Source organism: Aspergillus karnatakaensis (assembly GCF_047715665.1).
Source record: "Aspergillus karnatakaensis strain CBS 102800 unplaced genomic scaffold BJY04scaffold_14, whole genome shotgun sequence".
Lineage (NCBI taxonomy): Eukaryota > Fungi > Ascomycota > Eurotiomycetes > Eurotiales > Aspergillaceae > Aspergillus > Aspergillus karnatakaensis.
Window position 1 is genome coordinate 556073 of NW_027395726.1, and position 22574 is coordinate 578646.

At 52.6% G+C, this 22574-nt stretch overlaps 9 protein-coding genes across 9 annotated transcripts; 5 read left to right on the plus strand and 4 right to left on the minus strand.

Annotated features, from left to right (window-relative positions):
* Window positions 1–653: 653 nt before the first annotated feature.
* Window positions 654–3881, minus strand: BJY04DRAFT_226598 (uncharacterized protein; the record flags this gene model as incomplete). Its single annotated transcript, XM_073718448.1, has 4 exons — window positions 654–1990; window positions 2046–2855; window positions 2908–3376; window positions 3462–3881. 4 exons carry the CDS (start codon window positions 3879–3881, stop codon window positions 681–683), a joined length of 3009 nt encoding a protein of 1002 aa, XP_073573394.1. The 3' UTR covers window positions 654–680.
* A 594-nt stretch (window positions 3882–4475) lies between these two features.
* BJY04DRAFT_216405 (putative integral membrane protein PTH11-like) lies at window positions 4476–5893 on the minus strand (the record flags this gene model as incomplete). Its single annotated transcript, XM_073715743.1, has 5 exons — window positions 4476–4867; window positions 4936–5000; window positions 5057–5427; window positions 5490–5557; window positions 5617–5893. 5 exons carry the CDS (start codon window positions 5891–5893, stop codon window positions 4476–4478), a joined length of 1173 nt encoding a protein of 390 aa, XP_073573395.1.
* A 3517-nt stretch (window positions 5894–9410) lies between these two features.
* Window positions 9411–10710, plus strand: BJY04DRAFT_184923 (PLC-like phosphodiesterase). The gene is made up of 4 exons (XM_073710694.1): window positions 9411–9731; window positions 9784–9963; window positions 10019–10126; window positions 10178–10710. The coding sequence occupies exons 1-4, from the start codon at window positions 9423–9425 to the stop codon at window positions 10637–10639; spliced, it is 1059 nt and encodes a 352-aa protein (XP_073573396.1). The 5' UTR covers window positions 9411–9422; the 3' UTR covers window positions 10640–10710.
* BJY04DRAFT_226600 (Cupredoxin) lies at window positions 10699–12485 on the minus strand (the record flags this gene model as incomplete). Its single annotated transcript, XM_073718449.1, has 2 exons — window positions 10699–12177; window positions 12228–12485. 2 exons carry the CDS (start codon window positions 12483–12485, stop codon window positions 10699–10701), a joined length of 1737 nt encoding a protein of 578 aa, XP_073573397.1.
* A 337-nt stretch (window positions 12486–12822) lies between these two features.
* BJY04DRAFT_184924 (uncharacterized protein) lies at window positions 12823–13223 on the minus strand. The gene has a single exon (XM_073710695.1). It carries the CDS (start codon window positions 13125–13127, stop codon window positions 12864–12866), a length of 264 nt encoding a protein of 87 aa, XP_073573398.1. The 5' UTR covers window positions 13128–13223; the 3' UTR covers window positions 12823–12863.
* A 796-nt stretch (window positions 13224–14019) lies between these two features.
* BJY04DRAFT_206467 (FAD-binding oxidoreductase) lies at window positions 14020–18255 on the plus strand (the record flags this gene model as incomplete). The annotated part of the gene is made up of 11 exons (XM_073713713.1): window positions 14020–14039; window positions 14432–14697; window positions 14745–15036; window positions 15091–15189; window positions 15241–15490; window positions 15540–15696; window positions 15744–15990; window positions 16045–16275; window positions 17124–17243; window positions 17301–17502; window positions 17554–18255. 11 exons carry the CDS (start codon window positions 14020–14022, stop codon window positions 18253–18255), a joined length of 2586 nt encoding a protein of 861 aa, XP_073573399.1.
* A 138-nt stretch (window positions 18256–18393) lies between these two features.
* Window positions 18394–20487, plus strand: BJY04DRAFT_206468 (transcription factor domain-containing protein; the record flags this gene model as incomplete). Its single annotated transcript, XM_073713714.1, has 4 exons — window positions 18394–19106; window positions 19159–19764; window positions 19820–20184; window positions 20240–20487. The coding sequence occupies 4 exons, from the start codon at window positions 18394–18396 to the stop codon at window positions 20485–20487; spliced, it is 1932 nt and encodes a 643-aa protein (XP_073573400.1).
* On the plus strand, window positions 20170–21558 carry BJY04DRAFT_27204 (uncharacterized protein). The gene is made up of 2 exons (XM_073720045.1): window positions 20170–21030; window positions 21082–21558. Exons 1-2 carry the CDS (start codon window positions 20588–20590, stop codon window positions 21464–21466), a joined length of 828 nt encoding a protein of 275 aa, XP_073573401.1. The 5' UTR covers window positions 20170–20587; the 3' UTR covers window positions 21467–21558.
* Window positions 21559–22535, plus strand: BJY04DRAFT_27205 (SDR family NAD(P)-dependent oxidoreductase). Its single transcript, XM_073720046.1, has one exon. It carries the CDS (start codon window positions 21651–21653, stop codon window positions 22473–22475), a length of 825 nt encoding a protein of 274 aa, XP_073573402.1. The 5' UTR covers window positions 21559–21650; the 3' UTR covers window positions 22476–22535.
* Window positions 22536–22574: the final 39 nt, after the last annotated feature.

The window sequence follows — 22574 nt, forward strand, 5'->3', positions numbered from 1 at the left end:
ACCCCTGTCCATCCTCCGCAGTCCACTCCGTATCCTCCAAAGTTGGCAGCCGCTCACTCCACCACGCCTCGCTGGCTCCTGAAATAGCAACAATGTACATCTTGATCAGATCCTGACCGGCCTTTCCCGGGGGGAACATCGGGTGCAGGTTGCCGACTTCGGCAAACTCGCGCACGCTCTTGGCGAAGGTCGCCTTTTGGCTGTCGCTGAGGGTTGCCCAGCGCGTTCGGAAGTAGGTTGCTTTGTCGGTTGGGGTGGTGCTGCTGCCGGCGCTGGCGGTGGTTGAGCTGTTGGTAGCAGGCATTTTGATTGAGTGTTAAGTATTTGAGTTGAGTGTTGGTTATGAGAGTGATGGTGATTGGTTGTTGATCAGGCGCGCTTCGATGGGTATTTATCTTTCCTTGATAACAAAGCAGGTATGGCTCTTTGATCTCTTGAAACGCTGACCGAACGTAGAAAGATTATTATTCGTGATGGGCAGTGTAGGGCTTTGTGGTTTGGGTCGAATGGGACGGCGCTGATCCTTGGTCAAGGGATCTTGTATAAAGAGTCTGTTGCAGCGCTGTGTGTGGACTATATTTGCGGAACAATGCATCTTTGATTCTGATGTAACAAGTCATTGATTGAAACATGGTACAAGATCCGTCTTAATCCCCTTTGTAGACCCATCCATTCATCCCCTAAACAACGATACTCTGATATGGGATCAAACTAACACTCCCCATAAGACCAGCCTCCGTAGGTCCAGAAACCATTCCAAAACGCAGAGGAAGAGCAGGTCCACCTGCGCTCCGTACCTTGTCCAAAATGGTACGAAGATAGTTCCATAACGTGGTGGGGACGGTGACTATCATGGTATTCTCGCCGGCGTGCAGGTAGGGAGTTATGTCCACGACGGGATTTGTCAAGTCGATTGGAGGCAGTTGGTGATTGTTTATGGTGACTGCAATTGAGTCGACGACTCGTGAAAAGGACAGATAGGCTCCGTCGACTTGGGTCGGGGCGCACGGTGTCCTCGGAGTGTTGAAGGACCAGTTGAACGTTGTTGCGTAGAAGCCTACTCCGGAGGTATTGGCAAGCTCCGGGGTATCTGTCCATGATGCTAGGGATGTGAGCTGGTGGGTTGTGTTTCGCTTTGCTGTGGTGAGGTTGTACATGTCCTCGGGTGCCTCCCAGTGCTCCACCGTTAGATTCCAGTCTGGTAGTCGAATAGAGGGTGGAACGAGAATTGTATCAATTGGGACTTGTTTTTCAGAGCTGAGGACGATGTGCGACGGGCTATCCATGTATGGAATATGCAGAGAGATTTTTCCTTCTTCTGTTGGTACTGCAGCTAGCAATTGAGGGGGAGCTTCTGTGACAGAGTATGCTGGGACACGGATGTCGCTTGGAAGGGTGTTGGAGAACGCAAGGAACAAAGTCTGGTTGCCGGCAATATTGATTGGTATTGTGATAGTGGTCTTGGTTCGTTCGTAGATCAGCAAGGGAGCGGTCTCGCCTGTCCAGGGATTGAGAAGATAGGGCGTGTCAGTACTAGCAACAGTGATGGAGCCAGTGGATCTGGCAATGTCAGAGTATACCACCGCGTAGCCGATCCCATTTCCTTCGCTCCAGGAAGTATACGCGGTCCCGTTGACTTTCAGCTCGACCCGTGGCCTTAACTTGAGGGCTTTCAATTTGGCTGTCACTTTCCCGGACGCAACCTGATGTACGTTGCGAGACTGAAGAAGCTGTGCAAGCTCCCGCTTGAAGGAAAGATATTCCAGTCTGTCCCCCGTCGCATAGAAACCCGGTACTCCCCCGCTGAAGATAACAGGCAGACCATTACGCGAGAATCTTGTCAGTGCTCGAACAGCATCGAGTGTGAGGTTCTGAGATGACTCCACGATGAACGCCTTCCACGCCGGACCATCGCGAGCAAGGAGTCTATTCTGGACCTTGGCCTCTCTCAAGGAAAGGTTGTCTGAGGAGAGATAGTTCCATGACCAGCCTAAATCGAGAGATACGTTAGTCCGAATCATGATAACTGCATCGCATGGAACTACCTTCGTCCCGCAAGTCATCTGCCTGATAAATATCCTCGATCGTTGTAGCAGATTGCTTGTGGTAGATCACGACATCGGCCTTGGACACGCTGTTCTGCAGGATATGATGGGCACGACCTATATAATCCAAGACCTCTCTCAACCCGTGGTTCCAAATCGGGAGATTCGGCGAGATCGAGTCAGAGAACAAATAGGAGAATGGCGTATGCCCCGGCCAGGTGGTATTCGGATACGCTCCCGAATATGACTGACCATGTAGCACGAGTTGGTTAATACCGCCGACAAAAGCTCGGTTCACTGAGACCAGTAGTTCAGGAAGATGGTATCTATAGGCAGCATCGCGAACAGCTCCCATCTCGTTCGAGACCACGCGTTTGCCGGTTAGTCGTGCGGGTCCGGAGAACGCGCGGTACAGATCGACATTATCTCGAAATGTTAGGCTTTCACATTCTGGAGCGTCGACGATGGGGACAATCGCAAGCATATCCATGACGGATCCGTATGCTGGCTGAGTTGATAGTTGGACTCGGAGAGTGTTGTGGACCCAGTGTGCCATGGCACCCAGGTACTCCTGGTATCCGGCGACAAGAGCTGCGCGAAAGTCGTTGATATAGCCCATGCCTTTGTCTTTCGTGTCTAGTACACATTCAAATGGGCCTGGCTCATTCGGTTGCAGCAGGATACTATTCTGGCGGAAGGTCAATAAAGGCAGGTAGGGCTCGAGTCGATATCCATGGAGGTCATGGAAGCGAGGAGGAAGCGAGCGAGACCACGTCACGTTGAAGTGCATCTCCAGACTATCCTCCCATGCTATATCATGGCATTAGCCAGAGGCTACAGTGGATACAGGTAGAGAGCGTACCGTAATTGCCAACCCTTGCAAGGAGATCGGATACTTGGTCGTTTAATATGTTGTCCTTCCAAAAGTCGCGCACAACAGCCGCCCCTTTCGCATCAAAGTGGTCGACCGCAAACGATCCATGGTCGAAGATACTGGTGTTCCGCTCAGATGGAAAAACAAGGTTCTTATAGCCAGCCAGTCGTTCATAGAAGGCAAACACCCTGTAATGGCTTCCAGCGGGCGGAGAAGGAAAGCTGAGGGCCACCCGACCGTCTGGGTTCACACCCTGAGTACGTTCGGTCAGTGTGCGATGGTCAAGGGTAAACTTGGAGTATGCGATTGTCTCGGGGCCGGCCAGTCCTGCTACCGCCTCGCTGATGTTCTGCGTTGCCTTCACGAGAGCTGTAACCACGGCGACCAGCTCTCCAGTGCCCCATCCCGGTATCGTTGCCTCGAACTTTCGTCCTCGCACATTAGTGGAAAAGGGGACCTGGGAGACAAGATCTATTAGTCCATCGCACAATAGTAGTAGTAGTAGTAGTAGTAGTAGTAGTAGTAGTGAGCGTCGAGCATACCAGGTTCCACTGCAAGCCCTCATTGTCCGGTTCCGCCGGCACACCCTGCCCCTGGTTAGGGCCGAGTGCAAAGTCCATAACGAGACCATGTTCAGCGTGCGCCTCGAGCGCTGTCTGGAAAAGATTTACAAATGCTGGAGTTCCGAAGTTGTATGTCGACCAGTTGTTGGCGGGCGGTCCGCCGAAAGTGCCACCATACTCAAAGAATGGAAGGAACTCGACGCCGCCAGCTCCAATACTAGCGGCTGCTGCGATGTCGTTTGCAACCACCTGGCTGTCAACGCTTGCGTCTGGTAGCCAGTATCGGAAGCGAGGACGGACGTTTGAGGCTGGGTTTGCAAACGTGCCTGGTCTGCCGGTTTGGCCGGGGACGACCGGAGCGGCAGTAAGGGCCAATGCAGCAAGCAGGACAGGTTTCATAATGCAGGAGACATGGTATCCAGCGATAGAAGAAAGCGAGAAATCAGCCGCTTAAGTACTGCTCCCAGATGACTCTGCGGCAACATCTCGAGTGTGATCTCGGTACAATATACGACGAGATGCGGGGAATCCGGGGCATGCGACCGTGGGGAAAACCCGGGGACAGACGGGGATTTGATTCCTACCTGGCGTATAGTGATCTCGGTATAATAGATTAGCGAGATGGATGCTGCCAAGTGGTTGTAGGATAGAAGCCAGCCGTATCCGTATAATTTTCCTAATCCATCGTCCCCACGGTATGGGTCATTCTCAAGGTGGAAGACTGCGCTATCAGCTCCTGGTAGATGTCGCTAGTCCTTGCAATTGTGCAGTACATATGTCTTGCACAAGCTAGAGGCTCCGACCGAGCCGCAGGGACCAGGGACACACAACTTGGGAACTTCTATCCGTTCAAGACGAGTAGATAGACCATAGATAATGCTGTAACGAAGCAAGAATAGGCGCAATGTATGATGCGTACAAGGTATCTCAAATGGACAAAGCCGCCAACCTCCTCCTCCCCTAGTATCCCCGATCTTTGTCACAACCCCTGGATTATTGCTCCACAGCACTTCGTGTGTAGCTCTCTGGCTGCGACAAGGCCCGACTAGGAGGAGCAGCCTCCTCATCTCCGTCCCGTCTGTCACCCATCGTATCAAGTCTGCTCCCCTGCGTGCTCATCAAGGCGAGGTAGTGTGTTGAACTATCGAGGGTATCGTTGGAGCTCGAGATCTGGAGGTGAGCGTTGTTCTTGCGCATCCGTCCAATGGTCACCTGGTACCAGCTCCGATGGCTGTGCTGGCGTGGTTGATCACTGTTACTCGGCGGCAGACTGGCCACCTTCCGAAACCTCGCGGCAAGAGGTTTGTAGGTGACAGGGATACTAGCGCAAAGAATCGTTCCGGTGGGCTCCCAAGCGGAAAAGAGGTATATCGTGTTCGCGGTCCCTGCGCATGGTTATCTCAGACGTTAAACGTGGCAGGTGGTCGCCCGAAGCAGGTAGATGGAGACTCACAGGTGAGATCTGCCACGTCGTTGGTGTAATAGACGATGATCTTAGCCGTGCATACCGCACAGACTCTACACTCTGTTAGTAGAAGCTCAAATAGTGGCCAAGAAGCATGGAGGAACAGTACGCTAAACCGAGCGAGAACATCAGAGCAATGCCCATCTTCTTCTTGCGGGTTACCTTGAGCCGTACTGTGATGGGTAACGGAAGCAGAAAGACCCAGAGATCCAGCACCAGGTTACTGATGCTAACAAACACGGCAAAGGAACTGTAATCTATGCACTCAGCGAGCTGACCATCCGCCCTGAGTACTGAATTTGGACACAATACAAAGGCGACCATCTCCAGAGAGATCAACCACATGACAATAGTCACGGCCGTCCATAAGACAATGGATTGAAACGTATGATTTGGAAGGACTCGGAAGTAGAGGGCAAGGACTGCCAGTTTTGTGCTCGCGCTAGAAAGGTTGTACAGGTGATTAAGCGCCAGGTTCACCTGAAGAAGCACCATTAGAATAGTTGAACATCATATATAAAAGAACCAGCTGTACCACTGACCTTTGCATATATCTGCACCTGGCTCCAGGCAAGGGCCATAACATGCCTGCCCATTCCGGCAGAGGGTCCTGGAAGCGACAATGGTTGGTGTCTCTGTTACCGTCTTCGGCCACAATGGATGTCTTACCATACGCTAAGGCCGTTACGCAAAGACCGATGATTGCTAGCTCTAAGTGCCTCAGATGTGGTGGCTGGTTGAACGTATCTTGCACTCCACTTACTGTAGCAAAGACGATCAAGTAATCGTCAAAAGCCAATCCATGTCTCCCCGGTTGGAATTCCGCCCAGATGCGCAGTCCAGTAGAAATAATGACAAGAGGAATTGGAAAGGAGTACCCAATGTACAGATCGGTCACCTTTGACTCCGCAAGATACTCCGGTGATGGGGGCGTCATAGTATCCATTGTTGTGCAGGAACGACGGCGCCATGGACAGCCACAAGAACAGGGGTCTCCAAGATTCTTTAAACATCCTCGAGTCATTTGCAGCGTTTGAATGGAGCCATCTTCGGAAGGCTTTTTGAGATGGGGGCTGAGCTAGCTGGGTTTGACTTTCTTTGTCCTCGCATGAAGCCCCATCCCTCGATGTGGCCAAAGCTCATCCTATTCGCCAGCAGAAGAGGATAGCTAGCCTGAATGCCCACGGAACTGACATTCCCGTTGGCTGCTCCAAATCCTGGACTCGAGTCTGGATTCTTGAGCGAGGTGCCATCATTGGTGTCCCACGGCAATCTTGGTCAACGCACAGGCCGAGCGTCATACCCTTAATCCGCCATGCGTCCATTTCCAGTGCAATATCCGGGCCCTTCGCTGCTACAATGCTGCCAGCGTCAACGTCTAGACGAGGTCGCAAAAGCGCCGCTCCGTCGGTGGCTTTGCCTGCCCTCTCTCAGAGGGCAGCGGATGGTTGACACCTCAATTCCGTCAGCTAGTTCCTTATCATTTTGGGATTGAGCATTAAGTAAACACGATCGCACACGAGGTTTCCCCAAACGGTAGTTAAGGGGTGTTTGGTGGTTATCTCGAGCCATCGAGCACGCTATGCCCATCTTTCTCGCACTGCGCATGCATTCAACCGTCTCTTCAGGGCGAACAAAGAGTTACAATCACTTTACTGACTCGACAGCCCGCAGCACGCTCGCAGCTGGGGCCATCCCCCGGACGAGGCTCTGAAGGCCCGAGCGCTTGGGCTTCTTTGTCCGGTGTGCAATTGCTTTTTCGGCAAGATGAAAGGAGTTGGAGAAATTCTTGGCCGGAACAGATTCTTTCCCTTTCAACCTTGATCCAGCCGAGATTCTCCGATTAGTGTAATTTGGGTTGCGAGCAGCGCATCATCCACGTCTTCCCCCTTGTCCTACCCCAACAACATGACAGCTTGGTTCCTGATCTGCGATAATCACCTTCGCCACCAGCCACGCGCAGGAGCGCGCAAGCTGTAACGAGACTCGAGGGAGGGACGGAGGGTTGGAACTTGGCCCTTTACAGAGGACACGTCAGATCCCTGTGGCTGATCTACTCTCAACGTGCTGATCTTACTTGAAACATCGCTGGCTACAACTCTACGTATCATCTACTTCCGATCAAACTTTAAGTCAGCCTAAATTGTGTGGCTCAGGACCAGGCCCGAGGTATGATATGGAGTGTATTCAAAGTACCTCTAATTTTTGGCTGATGAACTAACAAGGTGATGGACCAAACCTTGTTCTCACACACTCTCCGGGTCCGTTTCACGCCATGGCTATTCGGAGTTCCTTCGCGTCTTGCAACTTCATATCGATATCTTGAGCATAGTCAACCGTCAGTCCTCACTGGAAAAAGATGCATCCTGCAAGGGATCCGGGGCATCGTGTTCGACTTGCAGAGCATTGATCAGATTGAGATATATTCTGGTCCTAGTATCAACTTCCTGGTGAAGATGGCTTTCGTGTTTCAACTTTAATCTTCCACTCTGCAAGCATGAGACACGCCATTCTTGACAGCAATAGGCAGCCGCTCTCATCACCAGATATTTGCGACTAGCCATTAGCGTAACCTTGTCCGTGAGCGGACTGTTACCGTTTCTATCTGCTCATCCGCTTCACATCATCAACATTCAAACACTACTGGTGGCGGGCGCCTGCTTGCGTTTCCTTGCTCGTAAGCCCTCTCTCAGATTCCTTCAAGTCTCTCATCATAACTCCCTTCGGTCCTCCAAAAGGTTGAGCCATCTTTATGCCAGTCCTCCAACAGTATGATTATGGCGAAGAAGGAAGACCCGGATCTCAACCCTAGGTGACGCTGATCATCGCTCGTGCTTTTGTCAATCTGACGTCCATCGGCATCCTTTTGCCGTCCTCTCTAAGGATTTCCCGATTGGATTGTTGTCGCCGTCGCTTGATTACAAGTCCCCGTTATTGGGGCACGCTAGGGGTCAACACAGACTGATACGCCGATGTAACCATTCTCGAGGATTACTCAGACTTCCATGGCCCTCTCCTTTGAGCAGGAGGGACCGGTTATCATCGCGTACTGTGCCCTTAAGGTTCCAGGGCCTAGGAATGATTGTGCGCTATGCCATTCCCTTTTCCTTGCTGTGTAGATATTGCCTCCTTAGTGTCTCTGATGATACTAAGGATCTTTGCCACGCTGTATCAAGCTGGTGATCAGAAAGATCCAGAGCAGCGACAAGAACCAATGTCCCAATGTATCACGACGTTTATGTTGGTCAAGAACCTGGACATCAGCATTAGCATCATACCCTATCGCCCTGCGTCTTCTCCTCCGAGCCCTTCTTTCCTCCATCGTCCGGAAGAAATGCGTTCATCAGCATTAATCAGCCTCGGTGCAGTCCTAGCTGACACGAGACAACTCCATCAACCCACCTCGTCGCCGTGCATCTTCCCTTCAGCATGAACTACCGCCCGCAAGACTGTGTAGAGACAAAGATGGGCTTGACGATGAAAAGCCGGAAAGTATTAGGACATGATGTTCGTACCCTGCTGAGGGTAATATAAGACCCACGTTATCCAAGTCTGTCACTGCTGACCGGATAATCAAGACCCTGCTCAGCAGATGACTCCATCGGCAGCACGCGGCGGCGCGAACGATGAGACATACAGGAGCTTGGAGTGAGACAGGAGAACCTCTAAAGCTCCTGAAAAGTGTTCATGAACAGCCCTGACACCAGATATCCTCTCGATTCCTCCCAAATGCTCTCGCCTTTCAGTTCAGCACAACCTCGCATCTTGCCCTGTCGCTCGATACATTTAATCTAGCTTGTCAACATCAGGACTTTTATGTCTGGTCGAGATTTGACGCGGATCATATGCCTGCTCCCGTCAGACTTGCGGACCGGATATGCACAGACGGGTCGACCTACTGACGGTCGACGCATAGGCCAAATGGCCACAATGGGAAGGCGCACAGAACAAGATTGTCCTGGAGTCTGCGGCACCCACAACGACTATCCAGGCGGGAGCTCGCGTCTAGTATGTCCTGTAGCTGCTGGATTCTTGGCTGATAATTTATTAATTCTCTCGGCCCAGTAGGAGATGCGTATATGCAAGGTTCCCGTGCTAGTCCTATACCATCATCGCATTTATAACTCTTTCCTTCCCGTGGTAATGGTCTTGCCCGTATACTGTGTGATAACTTCAATCCGGCAATGTCCAAGTTATTCTGGCCTCTCGCCTTTCATATAAGGCACGACTGCCGTCCACGAATCTCACCCTTGTTCCCGATGGAAAAATAGTCTTACGCGTTGCTCTATATCCGAGCCTTATCTCCGACCCAGCAGTGCGCCGACACTGCATGAGGTGTGAGCAGTTGCAATCCTGTCTGCCTCAGCTACCTTTTGCTCCACGCGGAGGATCGTGGTTCCCGCCATGCAGGTGAGAGCTCCATGTGCATCTTTACCTACAGTGCGAGGGATGAATTAAGCCCTGATGACGTAGTTATGCACATTGTGCATATTATGCAGAACGTCCGGTCCGGAGATAAGTCGAGGCTCCACCTAAAAGCCGGCCACGCAGATCAACTCCTCAACCTCTTCTTTAACACAACAACAGTCGCCCAAGTTGAACATTCCCATACATATAGAGTACTCATCACCATGAAATTCCCCCAAGCGATTGCCCATCGCGGCTACAAGGCCGCCCATCCCGAAAACACCATGGCCGCCTTCCGAGGCGCCGTCCAGGTTGGCGCCCACGCCATCGAGACCGATGTTCATCTGTCAAAGGATGGCGTCGTGGTTCTGTGTCATGTTTGCTGTCCTCCCTCCACAGACATTCTGACTCTGGCTAACCAATTACCAGGACGTCACATTAAAGCGCTGTTTTGGCGACCCGCGCAAGGTCGCCGACTGTACCTGGGAGGATCTGAGCAAGCTTCGCACAGTGGATCAGGCGAAAGAGCCGCTGCCGCGTCTCGCGGATTTGCTTTTATACCTCGCTGAGCCGCAGAATGAGCATATGTGGATTTTGCTTGATATTAAGGTACCTCATCAGTGCCCCTGGCATCTTTGTTCAAACGTGCTGACTAGTCGTCTAGCCACATGATGACCCCGAACTACTATGCTCGGGCATAGCAAACGCCGTATCCTCAGTCCCAACGACAGGAAGACCCTGGAGCGAACGAATCGTCCTGGCAGTCTGGAAGGTACGCACCTACCACTGAATTCTCACCCACCCCTCTAACCTCAGCAAACAGGGAGAATGGATAAGCATATGCCGCCAACACATGCCCGGCTTCCAAAACGCAGTAACCACCTTCTCCCCAAAATACGCCTCCGCAATGCTCGAGGTCCCAAACGTCCATCTCAGCCTGTTCAACCACGGCTTCGCAACGAATCGCGGATCGCGAATCCGACAATCAGCCAAGGGAAACTCTCGCATGATCTTCTCTTGGTCGGATAACGAGGATATCTGGATGGCGCGCAGTATTCAGAATGATATCGACGGGGTGATTACGGACGATCCGAATCGGTTTATGGAGCTGTGTGGTCGGTGGGGGGAGGAGGGGGTACGAGACAAGGCGAGTAAGCGCACGATGGGGCAGAAGGTACAGTGGGTGCTGCTCAATGTGCTGATTCTGGTTTATGAGGTTGTGTCTCTTGTTATCAAGGGGTCGCCGAGGAAAGTGGTTAAATCGGCTGTCGCACTGCCAGCATAATGCATGAACATAGAGAGGTGTATTGTCCTAGCTTGTACATACGATATAATAAACGCAAACTAAGTCTTGAATTGCTGCGCAACCGGATCCCTGGTCGCATTCCCATACGCAGACCCTCCATACAGCAGATACCCCTCGCTCACCGGTCCCGACTGCGCGAGGATATCTTCTCGATCTCCAAAGGTGAACACCGTCTGCATCCCCATCACCATATGCTGCAGGACATGGCAGTGGTACATCCAGACCCCGGCACTGGTCACACGGATGCGCCATGCCCGCCAGCCAGAGGGGACGAGTTGAGTCGTCGACTTGCGGTATCGATAGAGCACCGACGTGTCGCGCTGAATCGGATGAGTGCCCCTAAACCGCTCTTCATTCGCAGTCGCATTATAGAGCCCGTCTCCGCCGCCGATATCATAGAAGTGCCGCCCGTGTGCGTGAAAGGGGTGCGCGTCCACCCCACCGTTCTCGACGGTGCCTCGGTTCTGCCATACGATCTCGAGCACTTCGCCGATCCGCGCGGGAAAAGTGCGTGTGATGTTGTCGAAGCCATTGCCGCGCGCGAGGGCGCGGTGGTATGTTTCGTCGAGGTTGAGTTGATTCTTGTAGATGTCGACGAGGTAGGGTGACTTGGGCTGCGTCTCGACCCAGTCGTAGCCGTTTTGCAGCCAGATTGTACGGTCGCTTACGTTTTGGTGCACGTCTATGATGATGCGGCGGGTCACCTCTTCGAGATGGGGGAAGTCGTGGTCTGGGGTGAGTGGTTGTAGTTCGTAGTCGAGCCATCCTTGGACGGCGGTTGCGATGGGGAGGGGAGGGGGCGATGGCACGGTTGTCAGATCGGGAGAGTCCGTATAACTTAGGACTGCAAAGTTCGTCAAGACCTCCGGTCGCTCAAGAGTCGTTATCTGGATGTAGAACTGCCGCTTGTTGGTTTTGGCGAGCTCAGCTTCGCTCTTCGCAGTCAGCAGCACGCTGTATCGCTGGCCGCTGCCGATTTGGAGGAAGTCGGTTTCGTACGGCTGCGTGTAATGTCCGTCTGCTTCGATGATGGTGACTTCGTGGCTCTCAATGGCGAGCGAAACGAAAGAGAGCGCAGTGCCTCCGATGAATCTCAGCCGATATGTCTTTTCTGGCTCTACGGAGATATCGGCAAGGCTGCATGAGCCGGTCGCGTTGGTAGCAGATCGACCGTGGCCATTTACCAGCAGTGCTTCGGTCTCGCCACTCCAGGTAAAGTTGGTTGAGACCAGACCGGCCTCGATTTGCTCGTCGGTTTCGCTGAAATAGTCCGAAATCAAGACCGTGCGCTCTTCGTCATACTCGTACGGCGGCGCGTCGCATTCGTCCACAATCAACGGCCCCTTCGCTGTCACGGCTTGAAAGCCAACGTGGGAGTGATAGAAGTAGCTACCTGCAGAGCCACGTTCCGGTCGGACTTCGTAGTCGAAGAAGTGGCCTGGAGGAATGGGCCATTGACTCGCTGCAGGAGCTCCATCGGAGAAGGGAGCAGTGAAAGCCGTCAGACCGTGCCAATGCTGGATGATGTCAACAAGAGTCCTGCAATTGAGGACAGCGTCTACTATACCATGGTCGTGTTCGCGTCTGTCATATCATTGTACACGCGGATCCAGCTCACTTCGCCTTCTCGGAGCCGCAGCTCGGGCCCAGGAAGTGATCCATTGATTAGAACGGAGTATCTCTCGGAGCATGCTTCAGAGTAGTTCGCGGCAGTGACGCGAAGAATATGATCAGGATGGAAAGAGTGGTCGTGTCGGACGACATTTGCTGCAGTCGCTGCCGCCAGCCCTAAAAGAAGGGCGATGGTATCGCATAGGCCTCGCATGCTTGGTTGAGGAAAGCAAAAATGCTACACTGACCGACAGTCCCTCGTGGATCTGACAGGGTATAAAGGGAGAGCTTCGCCAAAGCTAAGCTGGAAGGCACAGGGGATCAGCATCAGCAGGAGTTACTATTGGTTCACGCGTATACTAAATTTAAGCTGACAGTGGATAAAAAGGGCAGGATCCTGCGCTCCGCAGCCTCAATCGTCATCGGGCAGCCCTGTTGAGCAATGACCTGCGGCCAAATCAGCAAGGGGCAGCAATGATCAATCACGAAGTCCGGAGTTGGTGGCATTCCTGCTGGCATGCAGGGCTATGATTTGCCTGTCTCAGCCCTTTGTACAGCCGCCCCCGACGATCTTATTTATTGCGCCATCTCCTCAGTTTTCCCCATGGTGCGCTCTTTTTAGTAACTGCGCTGACTCTGTGAGGAACTGTCGACTCTTGCTCAGCCCTTTTTCAGGGTGATTATAATGAGCAAAGGCATGGGGAACCCCAGCGTATCGCGTCATCGACACCCTGTTCCCCGCGGTCTCCAGCAATTTGCCGTAATACTCCCCCTCGTCGCGTTCGACGTCGAACTCTGCAGTGACAATGTGTGCTGGAGCGAGGTTGTCAAATGACGGAGCCAGAACGGGGGTCATTCTCCAGTCCGACAAGATGCGTTCTCGCTCCTCCGAGTCGGTTCCGATATAATAGTTCAGAAACCATGATTCCCGTGCGAGAGGTGACCAGGGGAGATCAGAGCAGATGATGGCGCTGGGGTACCGACATGTTTCGGGCGTCAAAGGTTCGGCGCCTTTGATTGAGACCGGCACATATCGCATGTCCGTTGCAGGTACAATCATCAACTGCAGCTTCAGATCGACTGCGGGCGAGCTATCTCTGGCCAAATGCGCAATAACCGCCGTGATGAGCCCACCAGAAGACAGTCCGCCGATCGAGACGGAGTCTGGCATGACGTTGAGCGACTCTGCATTGTCAATCACCCATCGCACGGCCGACCAGCAGTCGTAGAGAGCGGTCGGAAATGGATACTTGGGGGCCAGCCGGTAGTCCACATCAACCACGACCATATCTGCCTCATTGCACATGCTCCGGCACCAGGCCGCTTCAGATTGGAGGCCTCCGAGCACCCATCCTCCCCCGTGGAAGTTCAGGTGCACAGGGAAGGGACCCGGACCCGAGGGTGTATAGGCGCGGCAGGTTATAGTCCCTACCGGGTCGGAGACAGGGACTTGGATATCGTTGACTTTGTGAACCTCGGGGCCTGGTAGAGTAAGTATGCTGCTCGGAGCTTGGAGAGGGGGGAGCTTACCAGCCCAAGTGGGATATGTGAAGCTATACTTGCCCGGACACTTTTCAAACTCCTCGACCGTCACCAAGTGCGCTCCATGCACGTTTTTCCCATGCACCGACCACATTTGCCGCCATTCTGGATCCAGACCTGAGAGGTACTTGTCTGGGATCGCATTGTCGGACTGAGCTACTGTCTGTAGTAGAGGGCCTTCTTCCTGGGTAAGGGTGATGGTAGACATGTTTGATAGCGAGAACAGGTGAGGCTTCGTATCTGTCTGGATTGCACTCTTATGTCTTGTTTCTCACGGAAGATCCATCCATGACCACTCCAACTGACAACTAGATACGAGTGGGTCACCGGCATTGCTTTCCATTGGCGGCATTGACAGGCAAGCGAGATAGGCTCTCCATCTCCAACAGTTGGAGATACGAGCCCTCCACTTATCACCACATGGCTGCTGATAGGAATGCGGGGGGGCTCTGCATACCTCGTGTAAATATATCCTCTGCTCGTTCTCTCGTCCTTCTTGACAGTAAATTCCCATCTCATCCTCACGAACATGTCCGAAGACACCAAGAAGGCAGGGCTTACCCCGCCACCGCACGCCTCCGATCCGACTTCCTCCAAGACACCTCCACCGACAGTCAGCCCTGTGGCTGCATATGATCTGGGCTTGCGTCGAGTTCCTGATCGTATCCCATGGATTGTTTTACTGGTGATCATCGTCGAACTGGGCGAGCGCTTCACGTACTTTGGACTCAGTGGGCCTATGCAGAATTACATCAAGAATCCCTACGACCCTGACGCTGAGCTCCCGGGTGCGTTGGGCAAGGGACAGGCCATCGCAACAGCCTTGGGTAATTTCTTCAAGTTTTGGGCTTACGCGTCAACTGTGATTGGTGCCATTGTTGCAGGTAGGTGCATCGTATCCAATCCCGGGTCATGATTAACCGCTGCTTAGACCAATTTCTTGGAAAGTTCAAGGCGATCGTGATTTCATGTGCAATCTACATCGTCGGTCTTACGGTGTTGGTTGCGACAGCGACACCAGCAGCTATTAATGGGGGATCTGCCTTTGGGGGCCTGGTTGCTGCAATGGTCATCATCGGACTCGGAACGGGAGGCATCAAAGCAAATGTCACTCCATTCTGTGCGGAGCAGTATCAGAAGGCCCACGCATTCGTGAAGACATTGAAGACAGGCGAGCAGGTCATCGTAGACCCTGAACTGACTGTTGAGCGCATGTTCTTGTGGTGAGTGACCTGTTGGCATTGATATCTCCGGCCGACGCTGACCAGACTCCGCAGGTTCTACTGGGCTGTCAATATTGGCGCCTTGTCTCCCCTGATCACCGTCAATGTCGAGACGCACGTCTCTTTCTGGCTCGCTTACCTGATTCCATTGATGTATGCAGCCCCTTCCCTATTCGTGGCCTCATAATCTGACCAGATCTGCAGCGTTATTGTGATCGTTGCAGCGCTCTTCTTATGCTCCAATAAACTCTTCCTCAAGACGAGCCCTCAAGGGTCGCCAATCGTCGATGCCGCGCGGACTGTCCACATCGCTCTCGCAGAGAGAAGTTTCGAAAAGGCCAAACCAAGTGCTCTTCGAGAGCAGGGAAGACTCGAGCGCTATGCCTTTGCCAACCGAGCCGACTATACCGACTACAGCGTGGACAAGGTCCGGTCTGGCGTCACTGCGTGCAAGGTGAGCATTTCTCCTCGATCGTTCATTTACCAAATACTAATTCACCCAGCTCTTTCTCTTGTTCCCTCTCTACTTCGTCTGCTGGACACAGATCTGGAACAACCTGATCTCCCAGGCCGGAGATATGGCTCTGCATGGGACGCCGAATGATCTCCTGCAGAACCTCAATCCGATCGCACTCATCATCTTCATCCCGCTGCTTGATTGTAGGTTCCTGTACCAGCCGCAAATTCACCCCTCTAACAAAGAATAGTTGTCGTCTACCCCCTCCTTCGCAAGTACAAGATCAACTTCCGACCAGAACTCAAGGTCACGGCCGGTTTCTTCCTCGCGGCCGTGTCGATGGTGTATGCCTCTGTTCTGCAGCACTACATCTACAAGTCTGAGCCGAACACTATCCACGTCTGGATCCAAGCGCCGGTATATCTTCTTGTTGGATTCTCGGAGGCTTTCGTGGTCATCACGGGGTTGGAGTTGGCGTATACCAAAGCGCCGGAGAGGTGAGTTTCCCTTCTTTATTCTCGAGGAGGCGTTCGCTAACGATTACTTTGCAGTCTTCGATCCCTAGTCTCGGCTCTCTTCTGGCTGACCATCGGAATCGCAGCGGCCATCTGCATCGCGCTGGCTCCGGTATCGCAGGACCCGCACCTCGTGTGGATGTATGGGTCTCTGGCGATTGTGGGGGCGGTTGGGGGGATTCTGTTTTATGTGCTGTTCGGGCGGGCGTTTGATGAGCCGATTGTGATTGAGTCGGTGGAATCTGCTGATGGCCAGGGGCTGAAAGTGTAGATCGCCGTACTGACTTTGAACTTAATCGAGAGTTTTCAGATCAACACAACGCGAAAGATGTAACGCGTCTAGTGGGTCTGTAGCTGCTAGTCTGACCAATGATCCGGGCTACTGTAGAATCGGACATCTGAGCATCTCGTGATGCGCATCGACTATCAGTTCACGTTATGTTCACGTTATCGTCAAGGAGCTCGAAGAATGAATGACTTCTGGCTTGGTTGGGTACTCGAATCAACTAAACACCTTTCCTTACATTCTGGCGGGTGGCCTGAATCTGGAGGCTGCACTCTGAGCCTTACGCAGAGTGTCTGATCTACGTTCTGAAAATATATATATATTTGGATTGGGAGAACCACTGTATCAGATTGGAGTAGGCATCATGCGGAGGCTGAATATGCAAAGCCCACATGTCTGTAGACTTCATAGATCCGTTTACTACTTTACAGAGGTTGGTAAGGTCGATTTACGACCTGAAGATTGTTGATGTTAATTGTTTGATTGACTCAGTGGTGACCTTTTTCCGATAACGATGGGAGAAAGGAAAGATAAGATAACCATGTCCCGCCGGTTTGGTGCCGCCCCGCAATCCGCAATGCCGCCAATCGAAGCTTGGCTGGCCGAAGTACTTCCCCGGCGGGAAAGTCTGCTCTGTGCCCTGTCACCGGCGGACACCACAATGGTGTAACCAGTCTTTCGCTATAAAAATAGTTGCAGTGCCATCCAGCTTCGGAGAGCACCCAGAATTAACATCAAAACCCGAAAACATGGCACGCGACAGCATTGTTATTCTGGGGTATGTTCCGATCGTCGCCAGCAGGAAACCGTCATTAACTAATGCAAACAGGGCCGGCATCATCGGACTGAACGTAGCTCTTGAGCTATCGAAGCAGGGTTATGGGCGACATATCACAGTCATTGCCAGGGACTTACCCGAGGACTCTAATGTGCATTACACCTCTCCGTGGTTAGTGTTTCTCGTATATTACTGAATGCAAGCATTCCAAATCCTGATACTCTGCAGGGCGGGCGCGAATTTCTCCGGCATTTCGGGCAATGATGCCAATGCTTTGCGCTGGGACAAAGCGGGATACTTGGCTTTGATGGATCTGATCGATCGAGAAGCCGAGGAGGCGAAATATCTCGCCAAAACCGAGTCAATAGAGTACTGGGACGAGCAACCTGACCCGGAGAAGATCCGGAGCGTAGCGGAATATCTACGCGATGTAAGAACCCTCTGTTACAGAATGTGCGAGGTTCGAAGTTAATGACTCCAGGTAAAAATCATTCCGAAGGAAAAGCTGCCGGACAATGTGGCGTTCGGACTGCAGTTCACCACGATTACTCTCAATGCTCCAGCTCATTGCCGGCATCTCAAGTCTCTCCTCTCACAGCCGAGTTACGGCTCGGTAAGGTTCGTTCAGCAATCAGTATCATCGATAAATGATGCATTCCTGTCTTCAAAAACGAGAGTCGTTTTCAACTGTACCGGAAACGCGGCAAAGACACTCCCAGGTGTCGAGGACGCAAAGTGCTATCCCACCCGAGGACAGATTGTTCTAGCTCGAGCGCCTCAGGTCAAACAGAACATAATGCGACACGGCAAGGGGTATGAAACATATATCATTCCTCGACCCAAGTCAGATTCCACGGTTATTTTGGGAGGATACTTGCAGAAGGGCGATTCGGACCATCGAGTTAGAGAGCATGAGACCCAATCAATCTTGCAACGAACTGGCGATCTGCTCCCGGTGCTCAAGGATAGTCAAACAAAGGTACTCAAGATCGCTGTTGGTTTCCGACCTTCGCGGGAGGGTGGTGCGCGAGTGGAGCGAGAAGAGATCGAACCGGGGAAGATAGTGGTGCACAACTACGGTGCCGGGGGAACGGGGTATCAAGCGGGCATGGGAATGGCTCAGGATGCGGTGGTTTTGGCGCGAGATATTGTTCAATCCCTGCCTCCACCAAGCATGTTATAGAAATTGAATACGGAGTATATAGTATATGGATACCTGAATACCGAGGCAACAAATGAATCACGTGCAGCTTGTCTCAACTCCAATCTCTTCCTCTCTCTCTCTCTCTGTTCTGAATCCGACAACAATGTCCGCCATTCGATGGAGACCGGACGGAGGCGATATATGAGCAAGGCACAGCGCGCTTGCGATGGCTGCCGAACGCGCAAGTCCGCCTGTCAGATTGACACTGCTCCACCATGTCGATTGTGCCGTGCTCACGGCCAGCCATGCGAGTTCACCTCTCGCTCGAGACCGAGAAAGTCACCATCAGCGCTATCTCGCAACGATAACCTGCATCGCACTGCCTCGTCTCCTGGCCATATAAACCATCAAGCAGATGTCGAAAGCGCAGTCGCCGGATTCCTCACAACACCCCTGGCGCTCGATACTCCGTTCACCAGTGGCTTTGGCCAAGAGCTGGACCCGAGTCCTCAGCCTGACGACACAATGTTCGATGATCTTGTTCTCAGCATGTACAGCTCTTATCAGCCGTCGGTGCAAGCTGTGGACCCGGAACCTGTCTCCCGCTCACTAGACAATCTACCAGACTTCACTGCTGAATTATGCGGCCTGACCGGAGACATGGATCCCTATGTCCTCCAGCACTACAATTTCGACACAAACTCTGAATTCGCATTCTCAAAACTCACCGTGCGACAGGTTGAGAAATCTGCCGTGCCGGTGCAATTTCTGCTTTCCAAGCAGGACCTCACTTCAGACGCTCGCGCAGAGACCGACCTATGCCTGACGTCCGAAGTCGAGGATCTCAGTTCTATTGTCCCCCCTGAGATTGGCCAGCGTTTGATTAGACTGTATGTAAAGAACATGAAACCTTCGCGATTGGAGTTGCTCATCCTTTCTTAGTTTCTACCGCTTCATCCAGCCTCAGTTTCCTATACTAGGAGAAAACTCACCCCCAGCCCCGGTCGAGTCGCCACCCGACTTGCTGGCCGCAATTTACTGTATAGCGCAGCCTTTCGCTACCTTTGATGATTATCTCTGCATCGAACTAGTCTATACTCCCCCTTCGGCTCAGACTTTGTTAAGTCTGGCATGGAGAGGCGTGAACCAAGCAGTCTCCCACCCTACAATATCATCCATCCAAACCGCGTTGATTCTATTGCTTCGACTACCTACCAATCCTCTGGTGCTTGATAGCGCCTGGAAGTGGGCGCTGCTGGGAATGACTGTGTCGATGGCTCAAACGATTGGGCTTCATCTTGACGCTCGCCGCTGGAATCTGCCGAGCTCGGAATCCATCCTGCGCTATCAGCTCTCTTGGCTGATCTACACCATCGATAAATGGCTTGCATTCAGCTTCGGTCGGCCAAGTCATATTAGGAGAGACGACTGGCTGGTAACCGAGATCACTGATTCTGACGTGCTAGGTGGATCGATAGCTGTATCGAAGTTCACGATCGAGTTTTCAAAGTTGACTACTGTGCTTGATACGGCCTTGTCAAATCTTTAGTACGTTGTCGCCCTCTTTCAAGACCCGGTTTCACCGACTAACCATTATGCTCAGCTCGGTTCGAGCGTCTGCTGCTCTCGCCCGAGACTTCCGCCAGACATTCGAGACTGCTCGCCCCTTGTTGGACGAACTTGCGCAATGGGCTCAACAAATCTTGGCTACCAACTCTTCGGACGCCTCGACTGACTTTGAGGGATTGGCTCCGTTGCACATGGCCTACCATGCCGTGAAGATTCTCATACTACGTGCCCTCCTGCGACCATTCAACCACCGCGAATGCTATGTACCTGACACCGATCGAGTCGAATGGGAAGCTGCGAGGAGATATATCCGCCAGGCGGCAAGAGCTGAAATTGAAGCTGCCCTGAGTCGGATATTCTCTCTGCAGGTTGCTGATTACCAGGCTTTTTGGGCTCCATGTATGTTTTGATCCTTTAATCGTGAAACGAGGTTGAGCCTGACCGCCTCTTTTAGGGCATAAAACGTGCTTCGCCCTCCTCACTCACCTTGCATTTCTCCTCGCCGTCATGTCGATGGCCGATAGGGGAAACGCCACAGCAGGAGAAGGAGATTCTAACCATGTTGCAATGAGAGAACTGCTGGATCGAACGAGGTCAGTGCTTCGCCTCCATGCGAAAGGGCTGGAGGTCATCAAATTCGCCCTTCTACGGATCGATGCAGTCTTTTGGATGGGATGGGAAAAGGTTTTGGGGTTGGCGTGAAGCTCTGCTTGGAGAAATACGAACAGATCCGTCTTGGCACGCTGGAAATCTACCCCGCCTCCCCTCTCACCACTGCAGGCAACACCTTTAAGCATCAGCCATGGTACGGACACAACTGCAAGCATACTACGATAACCTTCAGAGCTATCTGGACAAGGAGAGCCGTCTTCAGGAAGAAGCTCGTTCTTCTCGGCCACGAACACTCGATACTCTGCCGCGCAGCCTCGGTCGCTATGAAACCCGATCCCGCAGCCAGCGACAGATTGACTCCCAGGTAAAAAGCTGGCTCTTCACCCGCCTGCCGCCAGAGGTTCGTCTTTTGACATGGGAAAGCGTAGTTGGCGGGAGGTCCCTGGAAATCAAATCAGCTCGCCACCGGCGCATCCTCGGCTACTACAGTTATGACTGTCCGTGCCATGACACGAACAATCATACGTGCCCGATCCTAACCTGCAGGGTGCGAGGCGTGGATGACGAAGTTCAGACTGGGTCCGCTTCAGGAAACTACGCGCCTTTACCCCTGTTAAGGACATGCAGGAGAATGTTTGTGCGGTTCGGAATCCTGAAGGTGGTGAGACTGATCAGGTCGAACAGATATCTTGAGACTATCCATGTGCTGTACAGCAGGAATACCTTCATTTTTGGCCAGTTTGAGATGGTATCGCTGTTTCGAGCCTGTATACCCCCAGGGCATTGGAACCGGATTACCTCGATCCAAGTCCATGATTTGAACTACCTTTGGACGCGAGAAAGCCGAGTTGGCAGTTTTCGACGTGCAAGGAATGATACCGGGGCCTTGAAATCACTGCGCAAGATCCAGCTATATATCGAGAATGGACAACCCCGCTTGGGTTTCAAGCCCATGGCGAAAGAACTACGCGGACTGAAGGAATTACTTGGAGGGCTGCAGTGGGAGCTGTTCGTCGAAGGGAGTGACCGAGATTGTGCGGTTGTGGCGTCAACGCTGGGTAAACCCTGACCAGACCGACCATAGATTCGTTCTTCCAAAGTCACTAGATTGAGGCTTGCCAACGCACTACAATTTCCTGATAGGCCAGTAGGCGGGGCCCGTGCAATGAGGGGTATGCAGCCGGCATGGCATCCCTTCCATCTCCAGCTCGTCTCTTCTCTCCTTTCCACTGACCTTGACCTGGTTTTCAATCATGGCATCCACGACTCGCGCGATTTATCCTAGTCTGCAGGGCAAAACAGTGCTCATCTCCGGCGGCGCCAGTGGGATCGGAGCAGCGACAGTGGAATACTTCGCTCTCCAGGGATCGCAGGTGGTGTTCCTGGACATTAACCAAGAGGCGGCTCAAAAAACCATTGACCACGTCAGCTCCCTTCGCTCTAGTGAAGCAGCTCTGCCACACTACCCAGCGATCAAGTCACCCATCTTCTACCACTGTGATCTGACCGACCTGCCCAGCCTACAGGCGACTGCTTCAAAAGTCCTCCAGGAGCACGGTTCGATACATGTGCTGATCAACAATGCAGCCGCGACCGGCAAGAGCGCTCGTCTTAACACGCCGGCAGTGACCCCCGACGCCTGGGACTTGCTAGTCAACGCCAATCTGCGACACGTATTCTTCCTATCGCAAGCCTTCATTCCGTCAATGAAAAATGCTGGCGGTGGTAGTATCGTGAACCTCGGATCGATCTCCTGGCGCATTCCCGCAGGCGACCAACCGGTATATGGCGCATGCAAAGCAGCGATCTTGGGCTTGACGCGGATGCAAAGCAAAGAATATGGACCTTCTAATATCCGTATCAACAGTGTGATGCCCGGGGCAATTGCGACTCAGAGACAGCGGGATGAAGTTCTAACGCCTGAATATCGTGCCGAGGTGTTTGCAGGACAGAGCTTGAAGCGCGATCTTGTTCCGGAGGAGGTTGCGAAGGTCATTGTGTTTCTTGCAAGTGATGAGGCCAGCGCGGTGACGGGGAGCTCATATGTTGTCGATGGTGGTTGGGTTGGTGATCCTTGAACAGACAGTGTATAGGAATTCAAGGACAGAAATCAGGTGCAAGTACACAAACAACGTCTATTTCTACTCTATCAATCCTCTAAGACATACAATAGTCGG

Excerpts from the sequence above, each read along its gene's own strand:
- BJY04DRAFT_184923 (XM_073710694.1), top strand. The coding sequence starts at position 9,423 with ATGCACATTGTGCATATTATGCAGAACGTCCGGTCCGGAGATAAGTCG. Across the intron at positions 9,732-9,783 it reads GCGTCGTGGTTCTGTGTCAT|GACGTCACATTAAAGCGCTG; the intron begins GTTTGCTGTCCT and ends ACCAATTACCAG. Across the intron at positions 9,964-10,018 it reads GGATTTTGCTTGATATTAAG|CCACATGATGACCCCGAACT; the intron begins GTACCTCATCAG and ends CTAGTCGTCTAG.
- BJY04DRAFT_184924 (XM_073710695.1), bottom strand. The coding sequence starts at position 13,127 with ATGACCCCCGTTCTGGCTCCGTCATTTGACAACCTCGCTCCAGCACAC.
- BJY04DRAFT_27204 (XM_073720045.1), top strand. The coding sequence starts at position 20,588 with ATGGTACGGACACAACTGCAAGCATACTACGATAACCTTCAGAGCTAT. Across the intron at positions 21,031-21,081 it reads TTAAGGACATGCAGGAGAAT|ATATCTTGAGACTATCCATG; the intron begins GTTTGTGCGGTT and ends CAGGTCGAACAG.
- BJY04DRAFT_27205 (XM_073720046.1), top strand. The coding sequence starts at position 21,651 with ATGGCATCCACGACTCGCGCGATTTATCCTAGTCTGCAGGGCAAAACA.